The following is a 21786-nucleotide window of genomic DNA, read 5'->3' on the forward strand; positions in this document are numbered from 1 at the left end:
TCCAAGGCTTTCCATTCTCTATCTCAACTTTCCTTTCCCCTATTCCCACCATCCCCATACCTCCCCCACTCACTCTACACTTGTATCACCTCATTTCACAGACTTTCCACTTCTTCATGCTATTCCATCTACCTGGGATGCCTGTTAACCTGTGGCCAGTCCTTCACCAGGGTTCTGGAAGGCAGCTATGCTCACCACTATACCACCAACGCACACTTCACCAGGGTTCTGCCCACCAGCTGGACTGAATCTCTCAAATCTCTAGACCTGTGCTGTCCACTGCTGTAGCCTCTGGCCACATGTGGCTGTTGAGCGCACGTACGGCAACTAATCCAAAAGGAGATGTGCTCTAAGTGTAAAATGTACATCGGATTTGAAAGGCTTAGTATTAATACTTAAAAAAACAGGTAAAGCACCTTAATAATATTCCAGTGACTACATGTTCAAATGATGTTTCGAATATAATGGAGTAAAACGTATTAATTTCACCTGCTTCTTTGCACTTTTATTAATGTAGCCACTAGAAAATCTAAAATTACATACGTGGGTCCCATTTTACTTCTGCACTAGATATTCTGTATCTCTGTGAGCCTTCATTTACTCAGTTAACCAGTAATCAGGAGCACCTACTATGGGCCAAGCACTCTTACAGGCTCTGGAGATGCAGTGTGAACAAAAGAAGGTCCTTGACTTCAAGGAGCCTATCTGCTGCGGAGGTAGCATCCTAGTGGTGGTTTTTAAAAGTATCCAAGTCTAGACGACATTGCTTAATATTGAGCACAAAGAACAAGTACCAAGTACTAACCACATCCTTTGTTCTTCTCATGCTCTTAGGTTCTCCCAAAGATGACATCACACGTGGTAAATGAGATTGATAACATATTGCGCAACAAGCCCTACAGCAAAAAGGACTATAGGTCCTAAGGCATTGCATGAGCCACAGGAGCTGCATGGGTAAAACAGCAGTCTATACAGGTACAGAATGGTGTTACTAGCCAGTGTTTTGAATCACTTAGCAGTCCACTGCTCAACCTCTAGTGTCCCCGGATTCTGAGGTGTCTGCTGTCGCTACTACTGTGCACCTGAATTATGAACACATCTGAAAACTCACAAACAGGAAAATCCATTCTATTTTCTTGGACTGGAGTCACCTATTCTTACATTGCGCTGTACACCTCATGGTTATGCAAAGGAAAGTGTGTGGCCGGGGAAAGACATTGCCTTCAGGCATTTAGTAACTTAAAGAAGGCTGTACAGATATATTTTTTCAAATGAACAAAATCCACAGATGCAATGTGGATTGCATCAGAAAGAGTAGGCTATGTTCACTCAGAAGTCTTGCTTGGGAGAATCAGCTGAAACAATTTTACACTTTTTTTTTTTTTTTTCTATTTTCACATTCATGTTAGCAAGAGTTGTTTCATTTGTCATTCAACAAAAGTGAAATTCCTAGGTATCTGCTTTCATTACCTTTAAATATTTAGTATTGCTTGGCCTCAAAAATGGCCCTGTATAGCAATTCCTCAAAGGTGTCTATTGGGATTCTAATAATGTTATGTCCAATTACATGGAGAGATGGTAAAAGGATGCAGACCCGCTTTTAACTAGACACAGTCTGGTTAATTTATGAAAGGGAAAATTACATTGCTATGGAAGCTTGGCTTTGAATAAAATGTGTCTGCAATGAAGTGTTCATTTTTTTCTACATTTTACTAAAACATGCTTTATACTTTTGACTGCTTGTAGGTACAGCTTCTGCAAGTTTAAATATTTGAGCTTTAAAAATAAATATACACATGCTGTTTTGTAAGTAAACCTGTAAAATATCCAGAAAGGCAAATGTTTGCTGTTTAATTAGCACTGGGATTTTACAGTATAATGCTTGGTGTTTTTGAGGAGTTAATAACATGAAAGTGAATCATGGGCTTTGCAAAAAATGTTGTCACTACTCAGCATATGCTGGGTGAAGTAACTTGCCCAAAGGAAAAAAAAGTTAAAGAACTTCCTGATTCCATAATCACACTATGTGCATTAAACTATATGCATGAAAGCTCTTTGCATGGATTAATGGGGCCTAACCTTGTGGCACTCAGAAGCTGAGGTATAGCCAGCCCTACCACTATTGGGTACCTACTCTCATGAATATACCACTTGAGGAAAACTTTGAGTATACTGTGTGTACCTGTAAGGATGGAGAAAACTTTTTTTCCCCACTTTGAAGGTGTATGTCAAGTGGAGGAGGTTCCTATATCTATTTGGACACCTGAGTATGTACGAAATTCTAATATAACTTTCTGGCCAACAGGTCCCCCATGTAGAAGTCACTGAGACTTACAGAAGAAATATACTATCAGCTTTAAATGCTATTTTCTGCCATCATTTCCAGATATGTATTTCATGGCTAAGTTCTAAATCTTACAACGTTAGTGTGAAGTACCAACAAATTTTTTTTTTATTACTATTACCTGTATTCTAATAGGGAAATAGTTTGGGTTTTTTGCCCAAGAGTATCAGGTTAGTGATGGAAATGGATCATTTTTCAGTTGTTCATTGTGCATTCAATCAATCCAGTGAACTACTGTATGCATAGATGAACTAAAGTTATCTAATTGGAACTGCAATTGATTTGCTTAGAGTAATAAAAGTGTTTGTGCATTTAACCTCACAATTAGAGTTTTTATCTAATCTATCATTGTAAGGCTATATATCCATCTTCATAAAACAGGCAGTAAGAATTATCTAAATAAAAATAATGTTGGCAGGTAAGCTGCACTGAGTGATACCTAACAGAAATAGCTTTACCAAAAGATTTAAATTACAACCCAAACTTTTTTTCTCTCGTTAATGGAGAAAATGATTAGCTACTAAAGATATTTCTCCTTGGGTTTTAGAAATATTCTGTACTAAGGTTAAAGCTTCTCAAACTCATTTAAAAGAACCTGCAAATTAAAATCAAATACCAACACTGTATGGCCATGGGAACATCTAGTTTTATATACAAATCATCTGCCATAGTAAATATACCAGATACATACATTTTACAGTTCTATCCTTAAGAAAAATTTCCATGCACTCTCATTTTCTTCTCTTTTCTGGAAAGATATCCTTGGCAGAGAACATACCATTCTAAAGGGTAACCTGGGTGGCAGCCAGCCACATACTGAAACCTCAGCCAAGGGAAATGAAAACTAGAAGCTCTGTGCCTGGCTTCCCACTTTAAGAACTGCCACTTCATCTTCATCCATAGTGTGCACCAAGAGTCACCAGATAGATGTCAGGGCTTCAAGGGGCCTTCACCATCTTTGAGGCCACCCCACTCCTTGCAAACGAGGAACCCAGGCCTGAAGAGGTTAAAGGACTCACCCAAACTTGTACTGCAAGTTGATGGCAAAATCAGGCCTAGAACCCAACTATTTTGTGTTCCAGTCCAGTGCTCGTTTAGGAATTTTTTTTTCTTCTAGATTTACAGCTTTATGAAAAAGTAAGTATGTGTGATTTTTTAAGTTAAGAAAGCTTGGATACGAATCGAAATTCAGGATCAGTTAAGAAGAGGAAAGGTCAAAGAAATGCAATGAAAACTCATGAAGGCCAATGAGAAGTTCATCTCTAACCACCTCCACGAAAATCAAACCAACCACCCAAAAGACCCTTCTAATCTTCAGTGACTCTCCCTGCTTGGGCACTGAAGGAGGTGGGAGATAACCCCTTACAGCCTTTACTAACACTTGATCATTAACAACAAAAATGTGCATTTACATGTGTGGGAAATTAAAATGATGGTTAATGTGAAATAACATAATAAAGATGATAGTCACACAGTTCTTACAAAGAAGTCTAGGGAAAATATAAATTTTACAAAGCAAAACCTAATGACACTTAATAAGCAAGACCTTTTGGGAATTCCCTGGCAGTCCAGTGGTTAGGATGCCATGCTTTCACTGATGAGGATGTGGGTTCAATCCCTGGTCGGGGAACTAAGATCCCATAAGCCATGCACACAGTGCAGCCAAAAAAAAAATTAGCAAGACCTTTCATAAGAATTTTGGGTATAAATCCAACCTCCATATTTGTTAACTTCAAACTTTGTTTCAAATTATTCTATCCAAGTTAGAATAATATACCAAATAGGTCAACCAGTAAATTTTTTACTGGCTAAAAATAATCTCAAGTTTTTATTGTTATAAATGAAGAAACTAAAAATAGGGAAATGCAAAATGTTCCAACACATATCACAAGGGGTGTAAAAACAGGAATTAAATCACTCTGAATCCCAATTACAGAAAATCCCTTTATTTTACTGGTGTTGGATATGGGGTATTTTTAAGATAAAAATTCTACAGCAGGTTTTTACTAAGCCAGATCCAGCACATCATAATTCTATGCGCTACACAGTCTAGATGACAGGGAGAGTCCTAGGGAAAAGGTTCCACAGCTTCCAAGAGTAAAGCACTGGTATAGTAAATCCTTAGTGAAAACTGCAGAAGTATCAGAATATGTCTTATAAACCTATACAAAGGAATTTATCTAACAGTATAGAACATTAGAAACTGTTATCAGGATTAAAAACAAAAAGTGCCATAGGAAAATTTCAGGACCAAAACCAAATTTTGCTTCCTCACTTTTCTACAAATTATTCAGTTTATTAACTTAAGAGACATTCTATTAAGAATGCTACACCGATGCCCTATTTCACCACCCCATCTCAGGTATACTGTATTATAAGAATTTCCTTCCCATCTAAACAGGCACTGCCATCTAGTGGCAGTATTTTACCTGCAAGTTAAAAATTACAGATAAAAAAATACTTGACCCAGCTCTAGAAAGAAACAATACACACTGATGGTTTGTCAAACAGTCATTTTGTCAAATGAGCAAATGCATTTGGTACAAACACCACACCACCAAACTACTGACCAGTTATTAATCAACAGGAAAAAAAAGGTTAAAACATAATAAAAATAAACTTCTTAAGTGCTACACTAACTACTTTTTGCAGGCTATTTCTTCTGACTTCCCCCATTCACTCCATATTACCAGTGATGGCACACAGATAACAATGTGCCAGAGAAAAGTAAAGAACTGCAAACTTCTAGAAGCAATGAGGAAATATAATCCTCAGTTGAAGATAGCAATGACCTGGGTCACTAGGCAAATGTACTACTGGCCCATCTTCCTTCCGGGTTCTTAGATGTGACCTTCCAAAACATCCAATAGCAGGGAAGTGGAAGGTGAACTCCTGGTGAATATCTTTCTATAAAGTTATAAATGGTGAATATTATTAGATTTAGAAGTGGAAACCAAACATTAAAGTTAAGATTAGAAATTGGGAATATATTTCCTTTGAGGTATTGTTTGTAGAAAAATACTGGATGTGGTCGAAAGCTAACAGGAATATCACCTGTGAGTCCATAACCTTTGAAGTGATATAGGTTCAAGAAGAGCTTCCCAAACTTTTTCAAGTCATGGCACACAGGAAAAATAATCACCTGTAAACACACTGGTTAAAAAATGCAAGAGACTGCTCATGCCTGGACCCACAAGGACTGAAGAGAATTTTGTTTACAGTTGATGGAAACCTGTAGACTAAAGGGTCAAATTTATGAAAATCCTCACGGAAAAATGCTGACCAGCACCAAAGCCACTGTAATTCCTTGGAGAGTTTTTAGAATTCCAGAACTAAGATCACAAAAATTACTCTGGTCTTTTACACGTCAGTATTCAGGAAAGAGGTTCTCTTATTGAACATTCCTCCAGTGATGTGAGACCCTGGTCAAGAGAAAACAATGATTCCATTCTGTTAACAGGTCAAACCAACATAGTAGGGTCGAGCTAACCTCCCTGGACACCCAGAACCAAAGCTGAACAGTGTGTGCTTTAACACCACAGGACAACTCTCATATGCCTGGGCACTATTTTTAGGTTATTACCTTGGCTGCCTTTCTACTTTAAAAAAAAAAAAAAAAAAAACTTTTCCACAAGTTTTTCCTCTAAGCTGGAGAAACTATGTTTTAACTTTGAGTTATTTCAAATCACAAATTAAGAGACTTGCAAACATGAAGCTTCTGTTCAATCCTCCAGAGGGAGAGGATTCACTCTGATATTTATGGTTCAAAAAAAAGTAATATTGTGCTTGGAACACACAGAACCAGTTATTAACTTCTTGCTACTATTATAAATAATAACAGCTCAGTCCAGGTTACTGTGACCTCTGACAAATCAAGGAAACAAGTTATTTTCTCCTCCTGTGATTATAACACATTGCAACACTTTTTGCCTTTAATACACATTCTGGTACTCTGAGTTTCCCTTTCAATTCATTTAATTTCAACAATCTGTCACAAAAAAAAAAGAGCCAGTAAACAAATATTGAAATACATCTTGTTCGGTTTTTCAAACTCTCAAACTACAGCCTTATAAAGACAGCTTGTGTGTCTTCCACCCTGACCATTCTGCTACTTTTCCATATACCACAGGCCACCCATAGACACAACAATGGGGGTGGGGGTTGGGGGGTGGTACACGAAGCTGACACAGTCTACTTGGAACCAGTAGACAGGAGGGCGATGAGGCCTGAGGAAGCACTTATGGACAAAATGTAGTTCCTGTAAGAATTCAATGTTAAGGAAAAATCAACCCCAAACTGGTTTTCAACAAAACAAAAAGAACCTGTCTCTTTGGAATGTACTGTTTCCCTCCTGACCCTCGGTCTAATGACCATAGTGTACAGTCCCATTGTCTGCAAATACCATTTACAAGAGAGGAGACTATAAAGAATGAAGAACATTCACAGGAAAGGTGTTGCAATTTTAAAAAGAACACTTGAGAAAGAAACCTAGAACACATGATCATAAAGAAAACATCTGAATTCCATTTAACCTTCAGGAAAAGTGCTGATCAAAGAACATGGGGAGGAAGAAGAGACTTGATTTTCCCCACCCTGCCCCCAACCCCTACATCAAGAGTAAAGGAAAAGTAAGTCTTCCTGTCCATCAGTGTTTTGGCTACAGCTGGCCTGTAAAAAGGCAAGGAGGTTCTGAAAGTCTGAAGCTACTCTCAGCCTCAGGACTACAAGTGTTTGCAGCAAACCACTCCAGTATTCCCAGAAGATACAAATTAGAGGGTGTCTGTTATTTTATTACATCAAAATCTCCAACTATTCAAAGTTTGGCTGCACATTCCTGGATAACACCTTTAATAAATTACCTTAACAAGAGAAGACTGATTCTTGCCCAAAAGCTCAGTTTAAGAGCAGCTTGAAAAACTGTTAAGCTATTATGAAATGTGCCAATTTAACTCCACTGGCTATCCACTCAACCCCAAAGCCCCAAAGTACCAGCAGGCACAGGGCTTATGCCAAGAGCTATCAAAGAAGGCAAGTCTGCTTTGGCCCCTTAGAACCTTTTTTTAACTAGGCAGGTACACATCATCATATATGTAAGACTGCTTTGTAATACTTGTTATTTATCATGAAGTCTTCAAAGAACTTCAAATCAAACCAAAAGCCCTTTATTTTTTTTTAAGCTCTTTTTTTTTTTTTATTTTTTTGGGGGTACACCAGGTTCAATCATCTGTTTTTATACACATATCCCCGTATTCCCTCCCTTCCTTGACTCCCCCCCGCCTTGAGTCCCCCCCACCCTCCCCGCCCCAGTCCTCTAAGAAAAAGCCCTTACTTTAAATGTCCAGAAACTTGCCTAAGGTCACAGGGGTTAAGGGACTGACTCCCTGTGCAGTTTTTCTTACCAAAAAATACTCAGACAAATCAAAACGAACTGTTTCTAGACTTCTAAAAAAGATAATCAACTTTTAAAAGGATACACTGTGGGGTTGAAGTTCTTCAGTATAAAGAAGGAAGCAACAATGACCAAGACCAGAAATAGGGTGTTATTATAGAAGATGGAAAATGTTGTAGCTTCATAATCAGCAACTTCATTCTTCTTCCACAAGATTCTGTAGACACAGAAACAAGTCATTTAAGTTTTTAAATAGGTACTAAAAATTTTAAATACCACATGGCTCTAGTTCACTGAAAAGCTTTTCCTCAAGTGTTCTGGGCAGAATCTGTTTTTAATATTAAATTCAGTCAGCATTGTCCCCTTTTTTCTACTGAAAAAGATATTTCACTTTATTGATGCTTGGGAATTCCCTGCTGGTCCAGCGGCTAGGACTCCTCACTTTCTCTGCTGGGGCCAAGGTTTAATTCCTGGTCAAGGAACTAAGATCCCGCAAGCCCCGCAGCACGGCCCAAAAAAAGAACTTTATCAATGCTCAAGAAAACAGTTGCTGGGTATGTTACCTTTTTTCCCAGGCAGTTAGAGCTTTGGAGAAAGGGACTGATTAACTGCAATTAGCTTGGTTTCACTGGCAGCCAAAACTGGCATCTTTCTCTAGATAGTCACCAAAAACAAACGAGATTAGCAGCCTGGCAGGGCTTTCTCAGATGTTTGCGGCTTGAGACTCTACAGTCTACAGATTTCAGCCTTCAATATTCTGCCTTAAGACCAGCCCATGGACAAAACTAGCTGTGGCATCACAGAAGCAAACTTGTCTACAACTCTCTTTAGCCATCATTACTTAATTCAAACTAAGAATCTGCTTGATCATTAGGATTTGTAAATTTCTGTGAAACCCATTTACTTTTTATTTAATCCACATTACTCATTATATCATAATAATTTATTAGTACTTTATCAACCTTTTCTTTTACCTCTTCACACAGGCAACAGGAAGTTCCAGGGTGCCTGTGAATAACAGTCATCATTCCCCTCAGTTTGTAAAGCAATTTTTAAAAGAGTAGGTAGGTTGTGACCCATTAGTGGCACACGAAACCAACTGAGTGGATCTGATGTTCAGGAAAAATTACTGAGTTGAGACTAGCACTTAAAAAAAAAAGAAATAGGAAAAAAAAAAGAAAAGTATCAAGTACATCACATACAGTAGGGTAATTATTGTTCTGTGAAACATTTACATGCGTGTATATAAAAGTATATTTGGTCAAAGAGTAAAATATATTTTTTTTACTGTAGGTCATTATCAGAAAGGCTGAAAGCCATTGCCATAGATGCTTTCTCCACCAGAAAGACATTACTCTGGGGCCAGATGGTACCCCCAACTAATCCTAAGGACAGCACTATGGCTAATGTCATTGGTAACTGCCATGTTTTATTCAGCAAATGTTCTAATCCAAAGTCAACAAGCGTGGCTGTAAAGCAGCTAAATGAACAGTATTAGCACTTTATCTTCGTAAGAAATTTGTGGTCTCTTAATATATATGCCATATTTCCTTGATTCTGTGGATCCCATCAACTTAATCTTCAGTTTACTGTAAAGTTTGGAAGACGTGAAGGACATTACATTAAATGCAGCTATCAACTATAAAACAGCTTCTGATTTCAGGGAAGTTTAAATGTAAATTTAAAAAATATATATGACTTAGAATTAATACATTACACCATTTTAACAATGATCAAAGAAAACACAGCCCAGAAATATCCATAGTCCCAACAGGATTTAATGTTTATAAAACACTCAGAACAACTGCCTGTTTTTAAGACTCTGGCACAAGACCCAGTGAAGCCAGGTTCCTTAAGTAGGCCACTAGCATGCCTCTACTGCTGGTGGTTAAATTATCCCACCTCCACTGCAGCGCTTCTTCCTAACTCCCTGTTATGCCCTGAATCAGAACCATCTTCAAGACGTTTTTGATGAAAGAGTGCCTCAAACCTTTAGGTTATATCCCAGCTCCCAAAGACCATGTGTTAACATCGGGGTATACACAGTCAGGACTGTCTGACAGCTCTCAGAACTTTTTCTGATCCAGCCATATCCTGGTTTATTTGGAAAAAGTTTAGGACCCACAATTGCCCTCATCAGCAATGGTCTGCCAGAGCTTCACTGGTGGGAAATCTAGTTTGGGAGAACACTTCTCAAGTAGTCATTTTCCCAAGGAGCACTTCCTAAAACAGGAGAAAAGTTGAAACCAAACTCAACAACTCTTACAATCTGATAACACTAAATGATGGACCATCAGTAAGTCAAGGAGAAATAACATTCATACCCTGGGACAAATGTTAATGATCTGATTCTCCTCTGCTAATTTCCATCCTTGGGTAGATGGAAAAGCAGGTTCAAAGTGGCACGTAGTCCATATTCCAAATGATTGTAGATAGAGCTTTGAGAGATACCCAACTGGGCAGAAAGATGCTGATAAGCCTTCCCTTAAATCTCTTGGAAGTAACTAATCCTCTGAGGAAGAAAAATACTAACCTTAAAGGGAGTCTTAGATCCAGTTATCAGCATCAATAATGAGTATATACCTGGGTAAAATTGTATCCAGTGTTGCCTTTGTGAGAGAATTACAAACAGCACAAATTTCTACTGGTGACAAGAATGAAAACTATAATCTTCCGACACTCTGCATTTTATATATCAATGAAACCTCCACTTCACCCTACTCTGAAGTATATGGTCCAGGCAATGGCAAAGAAGTTTCACTTCTAACTCTGATCCACTAGTACACACTACCTGAATACCACAGGAAGATTCTGAGACACGTTCCAGGATCAAGAACAAGTGCCAGACCAAATCAGGCAAGTCTGTGGTGGGCAGAGGAGACTCATCTGCCATCTCTGATATAATTAATTACCTAAAACCTGAAAGACCTGTAAGAGCTTATAACAAGCATTTTGAAAATTGGGTAACTATGATGTGTACTCCAGTTTAAGAAGCACTGTTCTAATAAATATTATAATTCAATAAAAAGTTAAAAGAAAGTGGTCTAGATTCTCTAATGTCTATCCCTATGCAAAAATTTGCAATCAAAAAGCTATGCAGAGTCAGAAGTCCTTAAAGCTGCTCCCTAAGAAATAGGCCTTCATTGTCATGATTTTAATATCGTGCCTTCAGTTTTAAGAATCCAAAGGACATAATCACTTCAATAACGTTTTGGTGCCCATCCAAAACCACTGTAGAAGACACTGTTCATTAAGTTACTCAGTGTCCCTTAAATAAGGATCCACTTGATAAAGTCTTTCCAAGATTCAGTGCCAGGAAAGTTTCTTTTCAGAAGGACTTCTCATGCTGCTTCTCATCTAACAATGAAAGATGGATGACCTCAGACACTTGCTCTGACACTTGGAAGCTCAGAGCTGAGTTTAGTGCCCAACTGCTGAGACTCACGCTGAGGTCCTTGTTCACCCACCTTTTCTTACTTTAAAATAGTTTCTCATCTTTTAAAATTGTATTGCTTTGTTTTATATGCAATTTAATACTGCAACTCCCCACAAAGTCTTTCTGGAGCAAAGTGGGATAAAAATTCCATTTCACAAAACACCTTGTAGACACTAAAATTTAAGATCCATGAAAACAGCCTCGACTCACGACTCTATAAAACCATCTGGCAACTCTTACGCACAAGTTTACTCAATCATTCAGAGACTTCTACTCAGATGTTAGACTGACTGTTCATTAGCCTTCTAACAGCAGCTGGCAGGAAAAACTGGGGTGGGGGTAACAAATCTGTCACAGAATTGGGCAACAGGAGACAAACCTAAGTCTTTTCTTTTTCCCAAACAATGCAGATAACCAAGAATCTGATGTCCCCAGGGAAGCTACGGAGCAGAAATACCACCACCTACTAATGATAACACACAACACAATACACTCTTCAGGCCCAGAGGGGTTAGGTGAAACCTCAGCTACCAAGTGACAGAGCCCGCAATGGACACAGCTGTGCAGGCTTCTAAATTCCAGGAGAGCAATTGAATACAAGCTCTCCAGTCAGACTGCCTGCATTCTTATCTTGGTTTTACCACATACTAATCTATGGCCTTGGGCAAGGTACCCGAGCTTTCTGTACCTCAGATTCCTGAGGTGTAAAGTGGAGAAAACAATAGTACCTACCTCATGGGGCACTTTAGAGGAATAAGTGAACTGTATACTGCACAAAGAAAAGCATCTGGTGGTAATAAAAACTCAAAAAGTCATTTATTCTCAAGACCATGACTTCTAAAATACCAACGTTTTCCTCAGACAATTCTAGTATCTACATTCTCTAAGCAGAAACTAAAAACTTATTTTCTACAAATAACCCCCTTTCTGATTACCACAAACACTTTAAATAGGGAGTCAAACCTTTCATCTTTTTCCTTCCGAGACATCTTTCTATTATCAGCTTCAGAAAGTTTTCGAGTCACTTCTTTGGAAACAGCATCCTCCCTCTTCTGTGCTACTCTGGAAGGAAAAGAAAAAAAGTTTCCACACGCTCCAGGAGTGAACATCACACTCTCTTAGAAACACTCTGTACTCATATCTGGTATTGGCAACTGTATGATACTTTACATTTCAGGAAAATAAGCTGGACAGAAAGTTCCAAGTTTATTACACTGTACTAGCCAAAAGTTCAAGAAACTTCCAAGATGTGGTTTATTAGTGATGTGTTTTGATTTCTGCTTGAAAGGGAGAATTTTCCAAAGTTAGGTATTTAATATGGAAATAAAAGTCAAGGGCTATTGGCACAATTTAGTTATGAGTCATTATAGCTCCACTTTGTTTTAACTCATAATTTAACTGTTCCACAAATAAATTTGTTAAGGCATTAGCAAATGCTACATGATTTCAATTCCAATAAATAACAGGAGAGAAAACCAAGCTTAACAAACAAAGAGAATATTAATAGCTGTATTAGCTTAACTCTACTCCAAATTCAAAAGGAATAATAAAAGAATTATTCAAAAGAATACCACATAGTCAAAAGAAATAATTTCAAAAGAAATAATACCACATGGTCAAGGGCTGACCATATAGCACTTTTAGTTAAATGAACTACTGGTTTGATAGTTGTATCAAGAGATAATATGGAACCAGCCAGAAAAGGCTGGAAGTGTTATTCAAGAAATCAGATCTGAATCTTTAGTGATGAGTCAGATAAAGAAAAAAATGACATAATCTTAAAAAAAAAAAATCCATGAGGTAAATTTTATCAGATGGGGTTGCCAGTGAAAAAGAGGATAAAATTTAACCTATGATGAAATACAAAAAGCCTCCCCAAAATTAGACATTTAAATTCAACATGATTTATTTTTCATAATATAGGAGAAACTGATTAGTCATAAACATAAAAAAAGTAATAACTGATCATAAGCAAAATATAACAATTACCTACAAAGTCCCACTAAGAAAACATTCAACACAATATTCAGATGTATTAAAAGCAACAGGATGTGAACCAGAGACAGACACCTGTTCAATCTATGTTCAACTACTCAATCCCTCATTACTATGCTATATTAAGTTCTGGTCAGTGGACCAAGGAAAACTGTGGAAAAATCAGGATGGATTCCTGAAAAGCCCAAGATCATTCAAGGCAATAGTTTTCAACCTGTCTCCAACCACATGAGCTTCTGGGCTACAAATTAAGTACAAATTCAGGCTTGTTTTATCTGTATCTCCATCTCTACCTCTCACTCAAGAATCAAGTTAGACATTATTAAAAAGAAAACCTTTAGTCAGCTTCAACTAATGTATTCTTCCACAAATTAGTAACTGGAGGGAAGAAAAAAAAAAACAGGTAAAAGGAAATAAATTCTGAAACAAAGAAAAAGACAGCTAAGGGAGCAAGTAGCTATTCTAAGAGAGATTTTAAGACACTATAATGTCCAGTTTTCCCTAACTCATTTTATTATGTAAAAATTCTGTTCTGCAGGGCAGAGACTCTCATCTCTCAACCTTTAGCAGGCCCCAGGCACTCATTAAGTGTTTCCTGAACTTCACATAAGACCGCTTTTTTCTAAGAAAGGCCAATTGATAAGAAATGGACATGGTTTACTGCAAAAACCTTTCTTAGCTGAACAGAGGGGGAAGCGCACACACACACCCCCCAACTGTCAGGGTGCTAGGACACAGGAATAAACTATTTTCAAAAGAGCTGGCTCTAAGCATCTCTCAGAAAAATAGTCAATCATCTGTCCACATGACAAATCTTCCTGAAGAGACTGAACCAGGTAGTTAATTTCTCTTCTATGTCTAAAATTCTATACTCGCCTCACAGCGACACTAACAATCACACTGTAGGTTTATTACAACTCAAGAAGCCCTCCCCTCCATCCCAGTGCTCTTAGAAAACAAACCTCACTCAGCACTGAATGCTCTAAAACAAGACAGAGGCAAATCCAGGGGCCCAGCACTCAGCCAACTGAGATAAAAACACATCTTTGCAAACATCTTTAAAATCATGCCACCTTAAAAAAAAAATTCCTACGTGCTGTCACCCCCAACCTCTCCAATACTGCACACAAACAGTTATTACGTGCCGGACACCATGCTTTACATGTTGCACATATCATATTTAATCCTTACCATCCCACAAAGTACCATTAGTACCCCCATTTTCCAGCTCAGGAATCTGAAGTCTAGAAAGGTAAAACGCATGCCCAAGGCTCTGCATTTAAGAGCAGCAGAGCTGGGACTGGAATCCAGACTGTTGACTCTGAAGCCATTCCCTCTACTACCAATACCTGCCCACACTCAGCATCTTGCTGGCTCTTTAAGCCTTAGCAATCTTGCCAATCTGTAGGAGTTTTGATGTCAGCAGCAATATTTAATATTACACCAAAACTACGACTAAAAAATAATTCCATTCAGAGAGTCTATTAAATCAGTAGGTCACTGAAATTTCACTAAATTAAATATACGATTAACTATTGTAAAGGAAATAAACAAAAGACATGGCAGTTGCCCTCAAAAAGCCGAAAGTAGAAATGAGGAGAAAGAGCATGGTTTTTGACTCCAAAAAGGTAAATAAAAAAAACGACGTGCAAAAATGCCATTGGTAATTTGATAGGGATTGCACTGAATCTGTAAATTGCTTTGGGTAGTATAGTCATTTTCACAATGTTGATTCTTCCAATCCAAGAACATGGTATGTCCCCAGAAAGAGAAATTAAGGAAACAATCCCACTCACCATTGCAACGAAAAGAATAAAATACCTAGGACTTCCTAGGTGGCACAGTGGTAAAGAATCCGCCTGCCAATGCAGGGGACACGGGTTCGAGCCCTGCTCTGGGAAGATTCCACATGCCACGGAGCAACTAAGCCCGTGTGCCACAACTATTGAGCGTGTGCTCTAGAGCCCGTGAGCCACAACTATTGAGCCCATGTGCCACAACTATTGAAGCCCACGCGCCTAGGGCCCGTGCCCCACAACAAGAGAAGCCGCTACAATGAGGAGCCTGTGCACCACAATGAAGAGTAGCCTCCACTCACAGAAACTAGAGAAAGCCTGTGTGCAGCAACGAAGACCCAACACAGCCAATAAATAAATAAATAAATTTATTAAAAAAAATAAAATAAAATACCTAGGAATAAACCTAACCAAGGAGGTAAAAGACCTTACTCAGAAAACTATAAGACACTAATGAAAGAAATCAAAGATGACACAAACAGATGGAGGCACATACCATGTTCTTGGATTGGAAGAATCAACATTGTGAAAATGACTATACTACCCAAAGCAATTTACAGATTCAATGCAATCCCTATCAAATTACCAATGGCATTTTTCACAGAACTAAAACAAGAAATTTTATGATTTGTATGGAAATGCAAAAGACCCCAAGCAGCCAAAGCAATCTTGAGAAAGAAAGACGGAGTTGGTGGAATCAGGCTTCCTGACTTCAGGCTATACTACAAGGCTACAGTGATCAAGACAGTATGGTACTGGCACAAAAAACAGAAATATAGATCAATGGAACAGGATAGAAAGTCTAGAGATAAACTATGGTCAACTAATCTATGACAAAGGAGCCAAGGATATACAATGGAGAAAAGGCAGCCTCTTCCACAAGTGGTGCTGGGAAAACTGGACAGCTACATGTAAAAGAATGAAATTAGAACACTCCCTAACACCATACACAGAAATAAACTCGAAATGGATTAAAGACCTAACTGTAAGGCCAGACACTATAAAACTGATAGAGGAAAACATAGGAAGAACACTCTTCAACGTAAATAACAGCAAGATCTTTTTTGATCCACCCCCTAGAGTAATGGAAATAAAAACAAAAATAAGTTAAGTGGGAACTAATGAAACTTCAAAGCTTCTGCACAGCAAAGGAAACTATAAGCAAGACAAAACAACCACCCTCAGAATGGGAGAAAATATTTGCAAACGAATCAACAGACAAAGGATTAATCTCCAGCTCAATATCAAAAAAACAAGCAACCCAATCAAAAAATGGGCAGAAGACCTAAACAGACATTTCTCCAAAGAAGACATACGGATGGCCAAGAGACACATGAAAAGCTGCTCAACATCACTAATTATCAGAGAAATGCAAATCAAAACTACAAGGAGGTATCACCTCACACCGGTTAGAATGGGCATCATCAGAAAATCAACAAACAGGAAATGCTGGAGAGGGTGTGGAGAAAAGGGAACGCTCTTGCACTCTTGGTGGGGATGTAAAGTGATACAACCACTATAGAGGACAGTATGGAAGTTCCTTGAAAAACTAAAAATAGAGTTACTATATGACCCAGCAATCCCACTGCTGGGCATATACCCAGAGAAAACCATAATTCAAAAAGACACATGCACTCCAGTGTTCACTGCAGTACTATTTACAATAGCCAGGACATGGAAGCAAACCTAAATGTCCATCAACAGATGAATGGATAAAAAAGATGTGGTACATGTATACAATGGAATATTACTCAGCTGTAAAAAGCAATGAAACTGGGACATTTGTAGAGCCATGGATGGACCTAGAGACTGTCATACAGAGTGAAGTGAGTCAGAGAAAAACAAATATCGTATATTAACACATATATGTGGACTATAGAAAAATGGTACAAATCAACTGGTTTGCAAGGCAGAAATAGAGACACAGATGTAGAGAACAAACATATGGACACCAGGTGGGGAAAGCAGGGAGGGTTGGGGGGGAATGAATTGGGAGACTGAGATACCAAATTGTACACTCTAAATACAAGCAGTTTATTGTATGTTAACTGTATCTCAATAAAACTTCTTAAAAATATATATATATGCAGAACAAGTGAAAAAACACTAGACTCCAAAGGGACTGAGTTCCAAGGGAATCACAAAGAATGGGTCATGCAAAATGCCCACTTCTGAGGGCTTCACTATCCACAGACAGCCATGCTTCACAAGACAGCCCAGGACAGCAGAGGCCAAGATGGGCTGAACCTTGGAATGGCAGTTAGTGAAGAGGGGCTGCCAAGCAGGAAGACAACAAAGATGACCTGGATTTAGCTGTTCTGGCAACAGCCTCGCACAACCTGGACTCCTAAGAGTCCAGAATGACAGTGGAGAGGCTGCTGAGGCCACTTTCAGTTGCTGAGGCCATTTCTGGCCTCCTTACAATAAATCCCTGTTAACTGAGATCATCTCAACATGTCTCCATGCCTCTTCACCAGAAAGCTTAACACAGGAACAATAAAACAGTTAGGATTTCTCTGGAAAAGATTCCCAAGTCTTGAAATAACAGACATGTAACAATGGAAAGAAAAGGAGATGATTCTAAATGAGGGAGGGGACAAGTCATGTTCAGAAGATGATACAAAGGCTGAGTCAGAAGAGCTAAGATCCAATCCTGAAAGGTAGGAGGCCCAACTGGTAGGATGCAGAGGATTTGCATTCCAGGGGCCTGGAAGAAACTGGCTTCAATACATTTAGAAAAGAGAAGGCCATGAAGAGTTGTCAGAAGAGTGACATGATAAAATGAAGGTAAAAATAGCAGAAATATGGTAACCATTCACATTTTCACAGTATCATAAAAAAAAATGCAGTTAGCATGAAAAATGTCAGGGTTGAATAAAAGAAAAAAAGACCACTTCTTTCACATCCAAAAATTCTAAATGGAGAGCCCAGAACTATTCTTTCCAGAAAGAATCCCATTTGACTTCTAAAATGTTAATTTACTTGGTGGGTTTGTTTTCTGAACCCCATGATTAAGGCTAGTACTTAAGTGTTCTAATTACACCCTCAATACCCACTTCCAATAGCAGTGTTAGAAGCACTGTCTCTGCTTTTCGGTTAGCTGCTATTCCTTCACACCATAAATGAAGGTATACCCCTCCAAATATACATACATATATCTCAAGTTAGTGCTTGCTGAAACCCACACACACACAACTGGTTTTTAAGAAGGCATCCTACTATATAAAAATGGAACAATATACACTTTCACTTGAGAAATATACTTACTTGTGCTTGAGAACAAATTTCACATTTTTGTATGCAAAGGCTACCAAATAAGTGCTTACTAGGGTCATCACACTATACAGAACAGCAGACTGAATAAGATCCATATGCCATATTCGCCAATATAGCCCTGAATTAAGATAAAAGGAGGGGGGGGACACAAAAAGAAACAAAACATTACCACCCAATTACAAAAGCCTGCTGAATTAATTATAGCTAAATCTGATAAAATACAGCCCGATTAGGGAATCCAATATAGTATAAGAGGAACTTCAGAAGTGTGATAGCCAGTAAAAAGTTAGTTTCAAGTTTTCCTAGTTCAGAACACTTGAAAAACATAACCTTGCTATAACTAGTCCATGATGAGATTTCTGCTTCTCCTAAAATGAGAACAAACTTTGGCTCAACAAAATCACGATTAAGACTTAAAATTTCATTCTTCAGGGTACTATCATGCTAACTACAGGCCATTCTAAAACGCCACGTGCAGTCCCAAACCAGAGTTTACACGCTGACGTGGCTGTTATCTGAAATCAAGGCAGTGCGCGGTGCGGCCCGTGAGCCACAAGACTCCACACCATGTTAATTGCACGGTGGGTTTTAAAACGCCAGAAGGAGAAAATACATCTGGATTTACTGCCCGACAACAGTGCAACAATGTAGGAGAGAGGAAATTCACATTTGGGAACCCTGGGCTCTAAAAACAACCTTGGCCAAGACTAGTTTTTCCATCCAAGTCAGAATTCTAGAATTGCCCTAATAGGATTATTAAGAAGTTTAAACATGGTTGAGCGCGGGCACTTTGCACTGGTCCAACTTCTCTCGTCAAATGAGGAAAATGATGTTCGGTGTGAAGCAGTTCTCCTAAAGCTACACTTTCTAATTTAGTGCGGGTGTCCACGTCTCTCACTTTAATTCACGAGTTTCTAATGATATAAGTTTAAGATCTCGTAACAACAAACGATAGTTATGGGGGTGGGGAGGGAAGCAAATAGCAGGCTATATGCGTGAGTGTTAGCATCGCAAGATCTTAACCCGGGTGTTCGCTGAAATACAGATTCGGGGCCGCCATCCTGGAACGAGTAACTCACACTCCGCAGGAGCGAGGCCCGGGAACCAACTAGCGTACTTTTAAAACGCGCCGTAAGTGATTTTCCGGGGTGCCACCCACCACTACCCTGGACCAGATCACGGAGGCCCGCAGAGGCTACGTGCTGCCCCCGAGCCCAGGGCGAGCTGGAGAGCTCACGCCTCGCCGGTCCGCCTGGCCCTGCCACGTCCCCGCCCAGCCCGACCCGCCGGCGGCCTCCCCGCCCGCCTCGCGCCGAGCGCTCACAGATGGGGATGGCGGACACGATGAAGGCGTTCCCGAAGAAGAGCGCCGAGGACTTGGCCGAGAGATTGCGGCTGAAATCCTGCAATAGCAGGTCCTCCTCGGACTGCTGCTTGGAGCCGCCTTTGGGAGCCATGGTGGAACCGGAGCAGCGAGCTGGGAAGGCAGAGCCGGGCCCTGAGCCCGGCAGAGGCCGCTGGCCCCTCCCCTGCGGCCACCGTATCGGGTAACGACCCGTCAGCGCCGCGCGTGGAGGCGGGACGCAGCGCTTCGCGGCGCAGAGCAAGCGTCCGCAGGATTGGCCAGTCTGGCGCCGCTATGTATGTTTCCCGGTGTGATTGGGTGAGCGGGCCAGACTTCCGGATTACTGGCAAGCCACGTGACTCGCCAGTTTCCAGGAGAAAGCCGGGACTTGTAGTTTAGCGGGTGTTTTTTTGACATTCCACCTCGCAGATGCTGATAGACTCATGCTTTCCGAGCCATCGAAATTCCAAAATGAGAAGGTCTGAGTCATATGGTCATTCCTTCAGCGAGCGCGTGGTTAGCCGCCTCTGTGGGTACCCAGCATCGGGACATTGGAAGAGGAAGAGGAGACAGAAAAGTATAGCTGTGTGTTGTGCCCCTTCTTTACACATCCATTATTTCATTAAATATTCTCAAGAATCCTGTGATATGCCCATTTTGAGGGTGCGAGACCAGCATTGCCCCAGGGCGTGGGCTCTTTTCAACAAAATAACAGGCTTTGTACAAAAAAGGCACTCTTGCTTATAAGGAACTCATGGTCTCGCTGAAGATAATATTTAACACGCGTCCAATACATTTACAAATTACTACACTTTTATTACTTCAGAGATTTAGTTGAAATAATGTGGCTTCCAAAGCCACAATACTAAGCAAAAACATAGTGGCTGGACAGGCTTCTGAAGCTCAGAAAATTAAATATGCCGATTAAAACAACTAAATACCATTAACTGATTGAGTTGTCACTTTTTAAAAAATAATGTTGTCACATTAAAAAAAATAATGCTCAACCCCTTCACTCAGCAAAATCTTCTTTCATCTTCTGACATCAGGCAGAACTTCAGCATCCAGCTTCCGTATTAACAGACTTACAGGTCTGTCTTTCTCACCTTATCCAATTGTAATTGACCTTCACAGCGTCCATTCTAATGCAGCTCTGTGTCTTCAAGCTTTTTCAACCTGTTCTCTGTATAGATACCACAATGAGTTTTCCTGAAATATAAATCCTTTCATTTACAGCAAGTATTCCCAAATGCCAGAATTTTTCACCAATCAGCAAAATAAGAAGAAAAAATCGATCTCATGAATTTTTCAGAAAACAAAGTATTCATTTAAAAATATCTGCATGTATGTCTTTTATTTAATGTTTCTTTTATTATGTGGTGGTGGTGATAGTGAAGAAACTTGTATTTTTCTCTTCCAAATATTCCTCTCTGTTTGTCCTACCTTAGTAAATCACATCCTTTTTCACCCATTCACCAGCGCTAAAATGTTAGGTTTCAACACTTAATTCCTTCCTTTCCCTCTCCATCTGTGACCAATTCGTCAGCAAAAGCTTGTGGATCTGTCTTTTTAACTAGATTTCTTGCTTGCTATTTATAAATGAAGGATATAAAAAGAAGATAACAGATAAAATCAGAAAACTATAAGATCAAAAGGGACAAAAATCAACAAGCTAGTTAAAAGCAAAAAAGGAAGAAAATAAGAAACAATAATGATGAGGTTAAAGAGAATTACACCTGAGAAAAATATTTAAACAAAAGATAAAAGTTTGAAATGTTAAGTTGATAAAAATAAATGCACATTGTAAACCAGGATTGCCATATATACATTACTAATAAGAAAAAAACCCATCAAATTGTACACTTTAAACATCTGCAGTTTATTGTATGTCAATTATATCTCAATAAAATTCTTAAAAACAAAACAAAAAACCACTAAAGGTAATAAATTTAAACAGAATCTAAAATAGTAGGAATTTATACTTTATGGGGTAAGTTAAAGAACTATGATAAGCAATGATGCTTATGACAGAGAAGGGTTTTTCCTGATGGTAACATAGAAGGTCGTGAAGGTAGTACTGGAGCACTGTCTTTTTGTACCAAATGCTATCTAGTACCTTTGGAAGAACAGCGAGACCTAAGGATCATCTATATGATGGCTTATATGGCCATGGCCCATTGGACAGCCAGAGCTAACAGTCTGCTA

General features: G+C 39.1%; 2 protein-coding genes across 2 annotated transcripts in view; one reads left to right on the forward strand and one right to left on the reverse strand.

The window, feature by feature from the left end:
• KCNAB1 (potassium voltage-gated channel subfamily A regulatory beta subunit 1) overlaps positions 1–2658 on the forward strand; it is a 254952-nt gene extending 252294 nt beyond the window's left edge. Inside the window, exon 14 of the mRNA XM_057739751.1 lies at positions 835–2658. Coding sequence (XP_057595734.1) covers positions 835–924 — 90 coding nt within the window. The 3' untranslated portion in view covers positions 925–2658. The remainder of the gene's footprint in view (positions 1–834) is intronic.
• A 3331-nt stretch (positions 2659–5989) lies between these two features.
• On the reverse strand, positions 5990–19783 carry SSR3 (signal sequence receptor subunit 3). Its single transcript, XM_057739752.1, has 5 exons — positions 19561–19783; positions 18228–18354; positions 12133–12231; positions 7819–7950; positions 5990–6602 (listed from the first exon to the last, which is right to left on the reverse strand). The coding sequence occupies exons 1-5, from the start codon at positions 19691–19693 to the stop codon at positions 6536–6538; spliced, it is 558 nt and encodes a 185-aa protein (XP_057595735.1). The 5' UTR covers positions 19694–19783; the 3' UTR covers positions 5990–6535.
• Positions 19784–21786: the final 2003 nt, after the last annotated feature.

The sequence above is a fragment of the Hippopotamus amphibius genome, chromosome 6 (genome assembly GCF_030028045.1).
Source record: "Hippopotamus amphibius kiboko isolate mHipAmp2 chromosome 6, mHipAmp2.hap2, whole genome shotgun sequence".
In the NCBI taxonomy this organism is placed as follows: domain Eukaryota; kingdom Metazoa; phylum Chordata; class Mammalia; order Artiodactyla; family Hippopotamidae; genus Hippopotamus; species Hippopotamus amphibius.